This window comes from Mirounga leonina, unplaced genomic scaffold (assembly GCF_011800145.1).
Source record: "Mirounga leonina isolate KUSES-001 unplaced genomic scaffold, KU_Mleo_1.0 Mir_175, whole genome shotgun sequence".
Classification (NCBI taxonomy): Eukaryota; Metazoa; Chordata; class Mammalia; order Carnivora; family Phocidae; genus Mirounga; species Mirounga leonina.
The window spans coordinates 7,332,346-7,349,833 of NW_023270453.1; the positions used below are offsets into that span (position 1 = coordinate 7,332,346).

The 17,488-nt window shown below is 47.3% G+C and overlaps 1 protein-coding gene across 2 annotated transcripts in view; it reads left to right on the forward strand.

Annotated features, from left to right (window-relative positions):
* Nucleotides 1-17,488, forward strand: part of FAM171A1 (family with sequence similarity 171 member A1) — a 128,261-nt gene that overhangs the window by 89,297 nt on the left and 21,476 nt on the right. Inside the window, exons 4-5 of one of the 2 annotated variants that reach the window (XM_035021566.1) lie at nucleotides 3,964-4,122; nucleotides 8,675-8,851. In XM_035021566.1, coding sequence (XP_034877457.1) covers nucleotides 3,964-4,122; nucleotides 8,675-8,851 — 336 coding nt within the window. The remainder of the gene's footprint in view (nucleotides 1-3,963; nucleotides 4,123-8,674; nucleotides 8,852-17,488) is intronic. The other variant, XM_035021567.1, reaches the window with a different exon arrangement.

A 17,488-nucleotide genomic window follows, 5' to 3' on the forward strand; every position in this document is an offset into this window, starting at 1 on the left:
AACTGCACCTCTCATTTACAGGACGGGAATTAGAGCAGGTTGGGTCTGTGCTAGTCTGTAACTGTCACCGCCATCATTGTTTGCTAAGTGGTGGCAATCCACTGAAGGTCTCTGAGCAGAGAAGGAATGTGACCAGAGCGACTTTAGAAAAGTCAGTGTGTCAGTAGATGGGGCGGCAAAGGTGAAAGGCGGGAGCACAGTTAAGGCAAGGGGTGATGTAGGATGATGTAGGGTGGAGGCAGAAAAGGAGGAGAAGATGATGCTGGAAATGTTGATGAGAGATTAGCCAGTCCTGGCAGTGAGCGGATGCGCAGAAAAATCGAAAGGGAAAATGATGGCAGCCTGGAAGCAAAGCTGGGTGTTGAGCAGAACGGGGGTGTGGTGAAGTGGGAGAGAAGCTAGGGGATGGTGTTGGAGTGCCGATGGGGCATCCAGGTGGAGGTGTCCAGAAGGCAGAGAAAATACAGACACCGGGCTCAGAAGAGCATCGGGGCAGACAGGAAGGCCACCACGGAGGGGAGTCAATAAGGTAAGAACCCAGAAACAATGGAGGCAGCTGAAGGCAGCCCCATAGGAACTGTTTCATTTGGAGGTGGGAGGAGAAAAAACATACTTGCAGAGGAAAAAGCCAGCTGACTCGAGAGACCAGTGTGCAGGACTGTGAATGCCAAGCAGGAGGGGTTCCTGGGCGGGGGCGGTGAACAGTGTGGGCCATTGTAAAGAGGTCAGTGAGGAGGAAGGCCGAGAAATAGTCATGGGTTTGCAGATTATACAGTCATCCATTGACATTTCCGAGGGCGGTGTGTGTTGTGGGTAAAAGCCAGATCATTGGGGGCTGGGTGGAAGGAGAGGAGGCATTCCCTTACGGGGATAACAGCATTCAAGTCCTGTCTTGGTGTTATTTTTCTATATGAGGAAGGAATGGGTATGTTTGTTGGTTGTGGAGGAAAAGCCTGTAGAGAAAGATGATTAACAAAGGCAAGAAGAGTTGGTTGGGCCAAGTCTTGCAGCATCACAAGCAGAAGTTGGGATGGAGGCTTGGGTTGACTGACCCTGGAGGAGAGCAGGGACAGAAGGGACAAGAGAAGAGGGAAGAAAGAGATTTTGAAGTACAGAGACAGTAGGTGGTGGCCCCATTGTTTTCAGTAACAGAAGGCCTGAGCATCTGGGGCTGGGGATGGAACCCTGAGTCTGAGAAGAACAGAGAAAATTTGAGAACCCGCTGTTGTGGGGAATATGGGAGAGGCATCCAGAAAAGACCTAGCCAGGCCTGTCCCCTCGGTCCTCCCATCCCCAGCCAATCACACCTCGTCCTGGAATTGCGGAAATCCAGCAGCACTGATAGAGGAAGATAGGCGTGAGGACGTAACTGCTCCCCAGCCCCACACAGACACTTTGGATTCCATTTACACTGAGGCCTAGAGTAGCTTCCACCCTTCTGTAACTCCTCAGATGTTTCTTGGGTCATTCAGCAGGCAAAGAGAGGTCTTGCCTTTGCTCTGTGTCTGGGAGTGTGTTTGGTCCCTCAGCAGACAGGGATCCATGTCATGCTGGTCACAGCATGCTACCAATCGCTGGACAGACACGTCCCCTGCTAGTTAACCTGCCCCAGGCATTGCCCCTCTGTGCCCCCCACCCACCAGTCACAGCAGATAGAGCCCAGATGTCTGGCTCGTGACCAAGTTCTCCTGCACAAAAAAGGAAGGGGAGGCGGCAGAGGGAGGGCAGAGCAGGGGTGGGGAGGGGAGAGAGATGCATCTCCCACTAAAATGCATGATATGCCAGAGAGCAAGAGAAGGCTGCGTGTCTGTTAGAGAGGTGAGGGAGAGAGGGAAGGGAGGAGAGCCAATGGCCCCTGGGAGCCGGGGAGCAGCTAGGTCTGGGGTCTCCCAAGTTCCAGGCCAGTCCCCCTGAGGGGGTCAGTGTGATCCCCCCTTCACCTGTCAGCAGTCACCCTTTTCCTGAGGCCTGGAAGGCAGCACCTCTCCCACCCTGTTCTGCCTCAACCCCCATGAGGACAAGTCCCTCTTGGCCCCGTCACACTATAGACACTCTTTTCTTCTTACTAGCAAGTTCTTTGTTTCCCCCACTGTGTGTAACGAAGGCGGGCACCAGCAGCATTGTTTAGATTGAAAAACAGTAGACAAAGGGAAATAAGTTCTGGGAAAGTTCACTCTCACTGACAACAATAATAGGATCAGGGAGGGAGTAATGTTATGTCGTTGGGGGTGAAGGGGTGAAAAAGAAAAGGTTGGCTTTGACTTTCCATCTCCGAGTGCAGCAGGGAGAAGAACAGAGAAGCAGACCGCTCCTCGCCAGGTGTGGAGGTGGTCCTGGGGGGCTCGAGGTGTCCGGACTCTGTGTGGACCAAGGAGGTGACAGAAGGAAGACATCAGTCTTCTGTGACATCAAAGGAAAAGACCAGACTGAACAGAGCTGGGAGTGAACAGAGACAGATACTTGGATGCTAGTGCATCGCCGTGGGTTGTTTTGGGGGTAGAGAGAAGCCATGGAGGTTTGAGACAGGACCGCATATCCATCCAGTTAGTTTCAGTGGAGGTGACGGAACGCAGATAGGAGTCATGACTTGGGGCATCGGGCTCCCAGGGGCCCGAAAGTGGGGCCTGTGTTTCATGGAGTGGAGAACCCGTCATCTGAGAACTCTAACCAGTGATTTTTAGGTGGTATGGGGGGCATCTGACTCTCCACCACCTCGCTGGTACATGCTCTAGCCAGCCTACCCCAAACTTCACATCTCTTGAGCTTCTGCGGCCTCACTTGTAGGAAGAGGAATGTGGACTCTTTGATACCTTTGAGCTCTAAAACTCCCTTCTGCTTCAGAACCCTTTTGGATAAGCTTACTCCACACCTGAAAGTTTCTGATCCAGGGTTAAAAGGAACCCTGGGGTAGGCATAAAGACCACCAGCTTGGGGCTGGGCTGTGGTGCCAGACAGCCCCAGCCCCAGATGGGGGGCAGGGAGCCCCCAGCGGACCACAGGGGAAACCGCAGGCCCGGGGCAGGATATGCAGTGACCAGAATGCCAGGGCGGATCACTGCTTTTGAGGAACGGCTATTTTAATCCACAGAAGTGTGTAAGTGCCACAACTCCCACTTGTATTAACTTGTGTCTTCGGGATGTTTTTGCTGGGTTTGCGCAAAATGATTTAGCACCTTGACGTCTTGTGACTGTCGCCATAGCATTAAGAGAACACAGGTTCGGGTTCTGCAGCCAAAACAGCATCTGGAGCTCATGCTGCCGATGGTATCACCCGGGTAACTGTCTGAAGGGGCCCAGCCCGTCCTTCTGCACACGGAGCTGCCTGCCCCAAAGGGAGTGTTCCCACCTCCTTTCTAGAGCCTCGTCCTCAAACGCCCAACATGAGCTGTGACGAATAGGGTGCACACCCCACCCGCAGAGACTGGATGCCACATGGCAGCTTCTCTTTTGGAGTTCTTGTCCAGGCTGCACATTGAATTCCCTTGCCGGGCTTCAGTTTGGTCTGTGGAGGGAAACCAGATTTTACCAGAAGATTAAGGAGGTGTTTGTAACAGTCTCAAAGGGTGTCGCTTGCTTTGTTTACGTAATGAGATGAACTGTCATCTACTCATTTCACTGATGCGGACTTCCTTTCCTAAAATGTTGCCCCCCCCCCCCCCCCCCAGGGCGAACGCTGGGCAGTGCAAAGCTTGCTCACAAATAGGACTTGGAGAGCTTTTTTGTTAAAAACCTAAATAACATCCTGTGTCAAAACAAATGTGACAATGGGCTATTATTTCTATCCCCATAATAGCATGTTGTCACATCTTTGTGCCCTGCGGGGCGCGGCGAATGGGCGATGGGCGGAGAGGCGGGGACGAGGGGGAGGGGGCGGGGAGGCGCGCTGCCACTTGGGGTAGTGCTTCCTGGTTGCCTGAGATGTGCCGCTCCCCCAGGAGGTAACTCCGAAGTTCATTTCTGCAGGTGCCCGGCCACAGCCTCGAGTTCACTTCCAGAGGAGAGCCCTGCGGCTGCCTGAGAACACCAGCTACAGCGACCTGACGGCCTTCCTCACGGCCGCCAGCGCCCCGTCCGAGGTGGACAGTTTTCCTTATCTGCGAGGCTTGGATGGAAATGGAACAGGTAATTGGAGTCTGTTCTCCTCTCAGCGGGGGCTTCTGGGGTTGCATCTGGGGATGTGGCTCGAAGCGTTAGTACTGCCCAGAAGAACCACCGGAGTTGTGAAAGTTCAAGTGCGTTAGAGCGGTGTTAGTTCGGGATTCCCGTCTACACCAGGGCAGAAGTACATTTGAGTGCACCTGTCTCCTTCAGCCATCTTGGCTGACGTACCTTCGGAGCTCCCCTTTGGTAGACTAAATATATTTAATTCAGAGAAGTGCTTATAATTGAAGTTGGGTTTGTTGTTGTTGTTTTTTCCCAAGTATAAGGCTCTCTGCCCTTGTCCCACTTCCCTCTGGAGTGGGTTTGGTGGAGCCGCCTGCGTGGCCGCCCTCCCTCTCCCACCCACAAGTCACAGCGGGGAGGGGAAGGGGGGCAGTGGCTCTGATGCAGACAGTGGGGACAACGGGGATGTCATGTCTAGGAATCAGGAGCATTTAGGAGCGGGATCCTCTTCTCTACCATCTGCACCCACCCAGCATTTTCCCACATCTTTCCATCCTCTGCGCTGCTCTCTTTGCCTTGACTTGGCAAGCAGTGGTCAGGCTTTGATGTTGATTTGAATCCAGACCTCTAAGTCAGCTTGGTCCGTGTCACCCTAGACTGGCCGGACACATAGAACTAAAAAATCAGAGAAACGAAAAACCAGCAGCCAGAAAATATGTAACAATTCCTTATCAGTAAAAAGACTGGCTTGCAGCCAACAGTACACTGTGCACTCGCGTGGTGCCTAGTCCTAGGGACTGGAAAGTGGCAGATGCTGAGGTCCTGAGTCATTTCTTGTCTCCCCTCTTCTTTTCCCGACACTTTTGATTAGTCACAACATAAACTTGAAAACCAGAGGCTGTTCTGGGTTAAATCCTACCAGGTGAGGAGGTGACTGCATTTTCCCCAAAATGCTTTTATTGAATTTCCCTGACTTGTCCAGTGCTTTACATAAACGGATCTTGGATCCTTCTGAAAAAGCTTTTACACCTGCAGCATCTGATCCATTTTGTAGAATGCTGACGAATTTCTGGTGACCAGTCAAGGTGACCTGGTGATTTGTTACTCACTTTTCGCCTGTCTGTGGCACCTGCTTTCAGAAATGGTTCTTCTTACTTCAATTTTATACATGATGAAGATGCAATTAAGACATCAGTAACTGGCCGTTGGATAAAACTGCATGGTAGTCACTTTAAGTAAACATTATTGGGGGGAAACTGTTGACTTTTACTCTAAGTGTACAGGCCGAGGAGAAAAGTAGTATTTCAGGGAACATGAAAAAGTACAATTTGGGACCATCATGCAACCTCCACCCAACAAATGGTGCACAATCATAAAACCCTAACTTGGAGGGACGACCTCATTCCTCAGAGCTCATTAATTTTTCTGTGCCCCATTTCCAAGAGCTCTTGAATAAATTATGAAATCCGAGATGATGGGGAAGGGAGAAGAACAAAAAGACATAGAACTATTGATTTTAGAGGGGTTTGTTTTATTTTAAAATCACTGTGTTATTTCAGAGGGAAGAAAGAAGGTCTTTAGAAGGTTACATGCAACTTCTTTTCCACTGAAAACACTGACAGCTGATGTGGGAAGAGGAATCCGACCTACTTGAGGGCTGCCAGGAAAGGCGACCACCCCTGGGCATGTTGGCTCACACCTGTGAGCATATTGGAGCGTGGGCTCCGCTTAGCACCCCAACATCTCACCAGCTAGGTGCCTGTCTCCCGTTTCCCATGGTGCAGAGCCTCTCTTCCCCACCCCCCAACACTTGCTTGCTTGCCTCCTGTTTTATAAGATGCATCTAAGAGATCTCAGCTTTGCGTGAGGGCCCGGCCCACACATAGCTGTGTGAGATGGCAGGTCCTAACCAGAGTCCGGCAAAGGTGAATGGAGGCCACGAGTGGGATTGGAAAGGGCTCTGAAGGCTGGTGTCCTCGGAGTGTTCTTGGTTGTGTCCAGTTCAGAGGGAGTTTATCCAGAGTTGTAAATAGAACAACTCAGCCAGATGGAGATTTGGCCCATGTTCTCATTTGTTCACCTCCGTCCACCTGCTCCATAGTGTCCTGGTGTCACATGGGGCCGCCGGCTCCCCCACACAGGCCCGAGACACTGCACCTTCACAGCATCATGCTCCCCACTCTGGTTGCTAAGAAAGCACACAACCGTCCTTTGACATTCCCGAGGGGTTTTCAAGAAATGACTCCTGCTAGTAACTCCAGGAAGACAGAGAGGAGTCCGTAAAATGACTAACATCCAGCAAAGCTGGAAACAGAACACAAAGCCAAACAGAACCCTAGATGCTCTCTGAGCAAAACCCCTCACGTTACAAGGGACGGGTCGGAGACCTCCTAAGCTTGGTCCAGTGGTGCCGCCTCCTCCCCCTGCTGCCTTTGCCTGACACCTATCTTTATTGGGACATGACAGGAGCCTGGTAACATCAGGAGAGGGGACAAGAGGGAAAGATCTCATTATATACAGAACTCGGTGCTTTGTGTAGAGTTGCAGTCTTAGAACAAGTGCTGGAAGGGAAACAGTTGAGCCCTTCAAAGTATGACTCATTCCAGAATAGAGTGGGAGGGTAAAGGGAGAGTGTTTGGGAAGGCATAGAGTACGAGTGGGCCTTTAGTGGGGCACTGAGAAAGAGAAAAGAAGCCTCAAGAAAGCAAGTGTAACTGCCTGCTCTGTCTTCTAACGGAGAGCTTTTAAAAGAACCTTAAATCACGTGAACCTAATGTATATTGCTTTAATTAAGATGCCCTTTTCTGCAATGCTGTACTTACTTCTAAATGTTTATAGCTGAGTCTGTTTTCTTTCCATAGGCTCATAGGAAGGCATCTAGTCCAGATAATGCAGATAAGAAAAACAAATCCCTGAGGAGTGAAGTAACTTCCCTGAGGCCACATATGCGGCTAGTGGGTGCATCTGGTACTGGAACCCCGGCTTCCTGGGCCAGGAATGTACAAAAAAATAGGAAGGGAGAATTGCTGAGTGGGGATGAGGAAGCAGAGCTAAGTGGGAGGCAAGGATGGATGAGGAGTCTGGAAGGCTTTCCTAGTCTACCTGCTGCTTTCCTAGTCTACCTGCTGCTTCCCTGTGCAGACCTCCTGCCTCAGGTTTGCTGAAAGCAGCAGTTCTCCCCAGTTGAGAATGTTATGTCCGAGTTGTTTATTACAAAGGCTAGTGAGTTCCTGAAATTTTTCTTGGTTTTCAGTTCTGTCTAATCCAGAGAGTCTAACAGAACCTAGAGAGGTACATCATAGACCTGGCTTGACTTCTGTGTTCCCTTTGGGTAGTTGGCACATTTAGGTCTCAATCCAGAAGATATTTTGACCAGAAATTTGGTAAATTCTGGGTTTTCTTGTACCCACAAGTGAAATGGCCAGACTGAAAGATTTCAGAACTTGAACCTGTGATTCCAATGTGGACCTTTTGATGAAATTCCCATTATCGTGCCTTCTCCTTCAATGACAGAGATGGATATAAATTGTAAAAGGTAGTTCTGTCATGACTCATATATAAATTGCTCTACAAAGAGTTTAGCTATAACTTGTGTTGAAACTCTAAAATTCACTTAGATTTGCTTTAAATGTTTACATCTAGTCCTAAGTGGAGGTTCGCATTAGCTCAGGTAGTTGATGGGTAGGTAAGTATCTAAGTAGCTTAGTAAGAAATCCTACAGATTATGTTCTGATGGAGCTTACATTTTTTTATCACCGTGCTTTTGTCATTGTGCTCAAGATTTAAAATTATAACAGAAAACATTTTGTGTGATATTATATTTCACTGGAGAAAAATTGTCCTAAAATGGATTACTTAAGTAGATAAATACAGTATCGCTGTCATAAGCATTCCCTGATTTATCTATAAAGTAGGCAGTCATTAAAGCATTGGCTTGGGTAAAAGGCCTCTAATGTAGAATAATTGGGATATTAAATTCCTTTTAAACAGATCAAAATAACAGTGGCAACTAAAATAACTCATAAATATTTCAAGTCCAGGTTTTCAGTAGTGTACTTTTAGTAGAAGTAAGTTAGCACTCCTTGAAAAAAAAAATTCCTTTTTTTTAAAGCAGTCTCTAATGCAAAACATTTGGTTTCCTGATGGGGCTCTGCCAAGTAATTAACACGTGCATGGGGCTGACTTTGTCTAGGAGTTGATTTCAGGGATTTCTACACATCGCCTCCTCTCACCTTACAGATGAGTCTTTTCCTTTTGAGGCCCCTTTTTGAAAGCAAAGCACCATAGTGTAGTTGAGTCGGCAGACCTGAGCTTAGATCCCAGACAGACCACCATGCCCTTGGGGCCAGCTCCCATTACTACGCTCTGTGAGCCTGTGTCTTTTATCTGTAAACTGTGGATTTTGCCTACCTTACAAAGATGTGGTGAGGATTTTATAAATGTAAAGGGCTTACTGCCGTCCCTGGCACGTAGGAGGTCCCATACTCAGTGAATGGCAGATGCAGATGGTGGCAGGAGCCCCCCGTAGGTCCCTTTTGCACGTGTGATGGAGAATCCCTCTTGCTTCCAGGAAACGGCACCAGGTATGACCTGACCCCAGTCACGGCCGTCAGCGTCCACTTGCTCAGCAGCGATGGAACACCGGTGCTGGTGGATGGTCCTATTTACGTCACCGTGCCCCTGGCCACACAGAGCATTCTGAGGCACAATGCTTATGTCGCCGCGTGGCGGTTTGACCAGAAGCTGGGTAAGCGAGACTCCTGTGATTGGCTAGCAGGGGACTTCATGACTGTTTGATTTTCCTTTTAAGAAGCCCATGCAAATCTCCTCTCCTTGAAGGTACTGAACGTTGCGCGGTTTCTGGCTGGTGAAGCTCACGCCACTGGGCCATGCAGGCACGCTCTCTGGAGGCTTCTCTTGTTTTCGTTTCTGTTGTACATTTAAGCTAACTTACTTGAGTCTTTAAAGGTCATTAGAGCTAAAATTGGCTCCCCTATTCTTGAGCCTTTTATTCTTTAGGTTCTGTCGTCTCTCTTGGTCATGTGGTTTTTAAGTTTAATGAAGAAGGAAAAACATTGCCAACAACGTCCCAAGAGAAACTAAAATGACCCATAATCCCCCCACCTAGAGAAAACCACTAATCGTATTTGGCATTATATCCTTCCAGTTATTTCACCCTCACGTATGTGTTAGTTATTTGTCGCTGCACAACAAATTGCCCTAAGACTCAGCAGCTTCAAACAACAGTGAGCATCTCTTATCTCACATATCTAGAGGGTCAGGAGCCCAGGGACAACCTAGCTGGGTGGTTTCTGGGTCAGGTCCTCCAGCAAGGTTGCCGTCAGGCTGCCAACCAGGGCTGTGTTCATCTCGGGGTCGGGTGGGGGCTGGTGACCGTGCTTCCCATCCCGCAGGGCTGTTACAGGCCTCAGCTCCTCACTAGCTGTTGGTCTGTTGGTCGGAGGCTTTCATTCCTTGCCCTGGGGGTCCCTCCATAGGGCTGCTCACAACGTGGCAGCTTGCGTTCACTGGAGCAAATGATCCAAGAGAAAAAAATAAAATAAAATACAGAAGCACAAGTGGGCAAAATGGAAGTCACAGTCTTTTACAACCTAATGTCAAAGTGTGACACACCATCGCTTCTTTCCAGATGCTCTTGGTCCCAGGGCCCAACATAGGTACAGGGTGGGGTGGACTGCACAAGCATGTGAACACCAGCAGGTGGGGATCCCTTGGCACTCTTAGAAAGGCTGCCTTCTGCAAAATACATTTTTAACAGGAATGGGATATATGCTATAATACTGTTCTGTAACTTGCCTTTAAAAACCACTTGCGTATCATAAACATCTTTATGTAGCATCAGCTCTGAGACTGCAATGTCAAAATTAATGATTGCGTAGTATTTCATTATGTCGATGTGTCATAATTTGGTTGCTCTGTGCCCTATAATTAGAGAAAACATTACTATTCTTACCAGTGCTGTGAAAAATATCTTTGTAGCTAAATCTTTAGGCATGGCCATGGTTGTTTCCTTAGGATAAAATTTTAGAGGAAGTGATACTGCTGGATTAAAAATGTATGAAATTCTAAAGCTTTTAATACATCTTTCCAGATTGTTCTCTAGGAAGTTTTATAGTTGATGCTCTTCACAACAATATGGGCACACATGCTTGTGTGCTTAGATTTTCATACCATCTTCGTTCTTATACCCCTTCGGTACCCCATCCCTTGAAAGTCAAGCTTGAAAATGCCAGTTTTCAGATGCCCTCATCCAGAATTTTAAAGCATTAGACCATGCATAAAGATTATTGGGAGATGTTTGATGTCAAATGTATTTTCAAAGATACCTAATTCGATGAGGAGTCAAATCATAGTTCTGGGAGGGGTGCCTGGGTGGTTCAGATGGTTAAGCATCTGCCTTCAGCTCAGGTCATGATCCCAGAGTCCTGGGATCGAGCCCCACATCAGGCTCCTGGCTCAGCAGGGAGTCTGCTTCTCCCTCTCCCTCTGCTTCTCCCACTGCTCATGCTCTCTCTCTATATATATCTCTGTGTCTCAAATGAATAAATAAAAAAAAATCTTTAAAAAATCATAGTTCTGGGAATTTATATTTGAAAAGAAATGCCTGTTGGGTGTCTGGGGTTTGGTCTTGTTTTGTTTGTTTTGCTTTTGCTTTTGCTTCGTTTTGCTTTCCAAATAATTACTAACAGGAGCCATAATCATTTGTGTGGAATTCACTGATTTCACTAAAGACGTACTAAACTTGACGTTGACAGATGGACGGTGCCATTTCCTTAACATAATCCTGCACTGAGATAGGCTGCCGCTGACGTGTGTTCTCAAGGACTTAGTTGGGACCTAAGGAGCCCAGCACCTCCCAGAAGAAGACAGATTGAGAGGGGCGTGCCTGGGAGAATCTCAGAAGAACACAGGAGAAAGTAGCAAGGAGAAAGGAGACAGCTTGTATTTTGTATCCTGAAAATCTGGGTCTGCTCTTGTAAAGCTGTAAGTCCCACCTTGGGCAAATCCCCGTGCCTGTTTTCTCATTCGTATAAGGTGTGTGTTTGTCAAGGCTCTTATTCCCTTGTATGTTCTGCTTCTCTCCCTTCGACCTCCTAGTTGGCCCCAAATGTGCCCAGGTCAGTGCACTGAAGCAGCAGCATGACTTGTGGTTAAGAGCAAGGGGCCTGGGGGCACACTGGATTGTTATTCCGCCTCTGCTACCCACTGGCTGTGTGACCCCGAGCAAGTTACTTAACCTCTCTGTGCCAGTTTCCTCAACTGTGAAATGGCGATGATAATAATAATGTTGTTACAAAGAGTGTATTAGACAAAGTTCTCCAGAGAAACAGAACCAATAGGGTGTGGGGGTGGGGGTATGTGTGTGTGTATATATATATACATTAAGGAGGAAAGAGATTTATTTTCAGGAATTGGCTTATACATTTGTGGAAGCTGGCAAGTCTGTAATCCGCAGGGTCAGCCGGCAGACTAGAGACCCAGAGAGAAGCCGATACTGTAGTTTGAGCCCAAAGGTAGTCTGCTGGCAGAATTCCCTCTTCCTTGGGAGAGGTCCGTCTTTTTCTTAACGCCTTCAACTGACTAGATGAGGCCCACCCATATTATGAAGAGTAATCTACTTGACTCAGCCTACTGATTTATATGTTACTCTCACTTTAAAAATACCTTCAGTGCATAAGTCAAACAGAGAAAGACATGTATCATATGATCTCACTGATACGAGGAATTCTTAATTGCAGGAAACAAACTGAGGGTTGCTGGAGTGGGGGGTGGGGTGGGAGGGATGGGGTGGCTGGGTGATGGGCATTGGGGAGGGTATGTGCTATGGTGAGCGCTGTGAATTGTGTGAGACTGTTGAATCACAGATCTGTACCTCTGAAACAAATAATGCAATATATGTTAAGAAAAAAAAAAAAGAAGAAGAAGAAGGTAGCGGGAGGGGAAGAATGAAGCGGGGGAAATCGGAGGGGTAGACGAACCATGAGAGACGATGGACTCTGAAAAACAAACTGAGGGTTCTAGAGGGGAGGGGGGTGGGAGGATGGGTTAGCCTGGTGGTGGGTATTGAGGAGGGCACATTCTGCATGGAGCACTGGGTGTTACGCACAAACAATGAATCATGGAACACTTCATCTAAAACTAATGATGTAATGTATGGGGATTAACATAAGAATAAAAATAAATAAATAAATAAATAAATAAATAAATAAATAAAAATACCTTCAGTGCAACATCCATACGTGTCTGACCAAATATCTGGGGACCATGGCCTAGCCAAGTCGACACAAAAAATTAACCACTCCAAGGAGAAAATGAATTAATGGTTGTAAGAGGCTTAGTAGAGTGCCTAGCACAGAGCAAGGACACCCGAAGGGTTTAGAAAGTAAACAGAAGTCTCCCCATCCTGTAGAAGGCTCCCACGGACTGTGCCCTTCAAACCCCTTAGCCCAGATCTCTTGAAGGACTGTTCTCCACGTGCTGCGTCCATTTCTCAGCCCACTGTGATCCTACTCCTGCCTCCCACTCTTTGGGAACAGGTGTCCCGGAGCTCATCAGCGGCTGCACGACTCTGAAGGCAGGTGACCTCCTCATCCGCTTCGAGGTCTGTGTGACATTTCGAGGTCTTCTTCCTTTGTGACGGGCCCTCCTCTGTTGGCTCTTTGACTCAGTGTCCCCCTGGGTCCTCCTCCTATGCTGGCCACTGGCCTCTGCCCTCTGCCCAGCTGCTAACTTACCCAATATCAGTTGCTGGGGCACCTCACTACTTCCCTCACTCCTACGGCTCCCTATGCACCCAGGTCCTAGTCTCTGCTCTGTATTTCTGATCTTCCAGTAGACATCAGTTTATGGATGTACCATAGGAAAGCCAAGTCCAAGATGCCTAAAATTAAGGTTTATCCACTCCCCTCGCTCCAGCATCTAAACCTCTCCGTGTTCCCTCTCTTGGTTAAGGGTATCACCTACCAGACCATCAGAGTAGAAACCTCAGGGTTATCCCCACTTTATTCCTGCAACCACATCCGGTCCCGTGTTGCTGTCAGATCAGCGCTTCTCAAGCTTCACCCTCTCGCTGTCTTCTCCGTCTTACCTCTGCCTCGGTTCAGACTCTTCCCTCTTTTCTGGCCAATTCCAGCAGCTGTTGGAGCGCCTCCCACCTCTCCTTCCCTCCACCGGGTCTTCTGTATCGCACCATAGGTTATCTTTCCAAAGCACAGACCACTTTCCCATGTGAGATTGTCCCCGGGCTCCTCAGACCCACACATGCCTTCAGAGCTGACCCCTGCCTCACTCTGCCTCATGTCCAGCTGTCTTCTGCACGCCTGCCATTGCTACCCCACCAGACTGTGTGCCCTTCCCCGGCTGCGCGGAGGTGTCCCCATAGCGCGTCACATTTCTGAGCGGAAGCTCTCTTTTTTTCAAATCCCTCTCTCCATCCCCTGACCAGTAACGTAGCTCCTCTTGCTTACATTGTACGTATTACAGCGATACTAGAAATACATACGGGCAGGGCCTTGCAATTTCTTAGTTGTCAGGGCAGTTGAATATATTAGGAGATAACGTTTGTATTTAAAGAGGACCCATCTACACGGAAGATGATCATATACATACGTCTTTCCATCGCTTTGGAAAGATAACCTACGGTGCGATACAGAAGACCCGGTGGAGGGAAGGACAGGTGGGAAGCGCTCCAACAGCTGCTGGAATTGGCCAGAAAAGAGGGAAGAGTCTGAACCGAGGCAGAGGTAACACGGAGAAGACAGGGAGAGGGTGAAGCTTGAGAAGCGCTGATCTGACAGCAACATGGGACTGGATGTGGCTGCAGGAATAAGAGAGCGATGCATGTACTGTGATCACGGCGGTCCTTGTGAGGGAAACAGGAGGAATCGGAACGAGAGGAGATGGCAACAGGGTGGTCAGAGCAGAGACTCCAGCGATGTCCTTTGAATATAGAGGAGGGGGCCACAAGCCAAGGAACACAGGCGGCCACGAAAAGCTGAACAGGGCAAGGCAACAGATTTTCCCCTGGGAGCCTCCAGAGGGAACCAAGCCTGCTGACACCTTGACTTGGGCTCAGTGGAACTGACTTCAGACCTGTCACTTCCAGAACTTTAAGAGAATACAGTTGGATTGTTTTAAGCCCCTAAGTCTGTGGTCATTTATTACAGAAGCAATGGGAAATTAACACAATACAGAAGTCAGTGAAAACAAAGAAATGTGCATTGTTAGGAGGAAGCCCCTGAAATAGAAGTTACCCGATTCTCTATCTCTTCTCTGGAGATAATCCCCACAGCATCAAGCCTTTTGCCATCAAGAACCTTCATTGTGTACATGCTCTATTTTCACTCAAATGGTCTTTTTAACTGAGTATCTACTGTGAGAAATGTAACTTCCAACTCCTGGCTATAACAGCTTGTATGTGTACACAGAATAGCCAACGTTTACATAGTCATTCAAAAATAATCAAATGAATTAAAATATGCTTTCTGAAAACTTTAAGATTGATGGACATTTCAAAGAAACCGTATGTTCTTTCACTTCCTAAATTCAATAGAAGCCTACAGGGGCACCTGGGTGGCTCAGTCGTTAAGCGTCTGCCTTTGGCCCAGGTCATGATCCCAGGGTCCTGGGATCAAGCCCCGCATCGGGCTCCTTGCTCTGCAGGGAAGCCTGCTTCTCCCTCTCCCACTCCCCCTGCTTGTGTTCCCTCTTTCGCTGTGTCTCTCTCTCTGTCAAATAAATAAATAAAATCTTTAAAAAAAAAAAAAAATAGAAGCCTACATATTTCATAAGGTTGGGTTTTTTTTTTATTATTTTTTTCTTTATTATTAAGGTTCTTATTTTGTTATATTTAATCAATAATATCATTATTTAAGTAGAAATTAAGTTATCTTGGTTAAATAAAAAGTTCCAAGTATTATCAGATCAGGAAAAAAGTAGGAACACATCTTAAGCATGAAACACTACTTACTAATTAATAGCTATTTATGATTAATTCAAACACAATAAATAATCACCTCAAACCATTTTAACGCTTTAAATGATGTGCTTTTAAGGTAAATCAAAGTAATTGTAGTTCCAAACTGTTTAACAGCCAGATACAGCAGTCTGTGAATCCATTAAGAATTGTTCACCTAAATCAGGGTCGGCAAACTACAGCAAAGCTAAGAATGGTATTTACATTTTTAAATGATTGAAGAAAGAATCAGAAGAAGAGTATCTCATGGCACATGAAAATTATATGAAATTCAAATGTAAGCATCCCTAAGTAAAATTTTATTGGATGCTATGGACTGAACGTTTGTATCCCCCTCCCCAAAGTTCCTGTGTTGAAATCCTCACCCCCATGTGTGTGGAGGTGGGGCCTCTGGGAGGTGATCAGGTCATGAAGGAGGAGCCCTCAGGAATGGGACTAGTGCCCTTGTCAAAAAGAGACCCCAGAGAGCTCCCTCACCCCTTCCACCACGTGAGGACACAGCGAGAAGATGCCATCTGTGAACTAGGAAGTGGGACACTGATTCTGACGGCACCTTGATCTTGCACTTCCCAGCCTCCAGAGCTGTGAGCAATGAATATCTGTAATTCATAAGCCACCTCGTATGTTATTATTTTTTTATAGCAGCCCAAAGGGACTAAGACGCTGGAACACAACCATACCCATTTGTGTATGGTCTGCGTGAGTGCTATCTCATTACACCCGCCGGGTTGAGTGGTTGAGACAGAGACCAGATATCCCCACAAACTGAAAATACTTACTATCTGACCTCATACAGAAAAATGTGATCCTTGATCTAAAAGGCATTGAGAGGGAAGCTCTTACCATTCTAGTATTAGAATGTAGATTCTAGGGACGCCTGGGTGGCTCAGTCGGTTAAGCATCTGGCTTCGGTTCAGGTCACGATCCCAGGGTGCTGGAGTCGAGCCCCGTGTTGGGCTTCCTGCTCAGCAGGGAGCCTGCTTGTCCCTCTGCCCACCCCTCTGCTTGTGCATGCTCTCTCTCTGACAAATAAATAAGTAAAATCTTAAAAAAAAAAAAAAAAAAAAAGAATGTAGATTCTATGCTCATGGTCTGAAGGGCCGAAGTGGGGGCGCCTGGTGCAGCCACATCCGTACTTCCTGCCATCCGGGTAGCCCTCCAGCAGTTTGCCAGGAGTGAGCATTGATGCTCAAGTGATAACACCTTTGTTAAAGGGCAAGACTTCAAACTCCATAAAGAAAGATGGAATCGCTTTTAGTCCCATGGGACTTTTATTTGAAAAATAAATCCACATTTTGACACTAACTCGAATACCACAGTCCGTGACTGCCAGATAACTGAAAGTTTACCCTTAGGAGAGGGACCTCGAGGTGCTTCTTTTCAGACACCATTAGACTGGAGTCAGTATTTGATGCTGCCATTTATCACTCTTGTCATCGTCGTCGTCGTCTTCTTCTTCTTTCTTCTTCTTTCTTCTTTTTTCTTTCTCCTTCTTCTTCTTCTTTCTTCTTTCTTCTTTCTTCTTCTTCTTTTTTCTTTCTCCTTCTTCTTCTTCTTCTTTTTCTTCTTCTAATGGCTACAGTTGTCCTTTTTCTTTCCTTTTGGAAGAAGCGAGAAATTTTCCATTATACAAATTAGCATCTCCATCCTTCAACCCACATGTTCATCGGAGGATGACCTAATAGATCAGCACTGTCTTAGATCGTAAGTAAAGTTGGATTTTGTTTAGTATGTTACAGCAGTTTGCGTTGGCTCATTGTTTTGTGCACTCTCCATAAAACGGATTTCTTTAAGAAGTGCAGCTTGCCTATACTAGAGTTCAGACCTTTGCTGCATTTACAGGCAGCCCCGAAGCCATCGTGTTAAGATGCTGCTTGATTGGTGCTGCAAGGGAGGACTCTGTGTAGTGAGCACAAGTCTTTCTTTTGAGGAATTAGAGGTTTTCTTGAACTTAGGATCGTCTCGTGGTGCTTTTTTGCAAATTAGAACAATGCCAGTGTCTGTGTCGTGGGGGGGAAGGCTATTGTGGACATACACACATTCTCATCAATCATGTGCGGGGGTGCAGTTTGTCCTTTGAAGGAAGTGGTTTTCCTCCCCGGGTCGGGCACACGAAGTTTCGTTGGTCATGGTGACTGCATCCTAGCTGAGGCTTTCTGGGCGGTAGGAGAGGCTTCTGTCAGCTTGCTTTTACAGCATTTGCTCTCTCGCCTAGAACTGGGACCGCAGATGGCTGTCCGATGTTCCGGGTTGTCACACTGTGATCTGACTTATTGCCCTGGGGAATGGTCACTTCTGAACATGCAAACCAGGTTAGTGGTTGGGATTTAAAGTGACCCGGTGACATTGGCCAAGAAATCAACCTTTCGGTTTCTGGATGCGATGAGT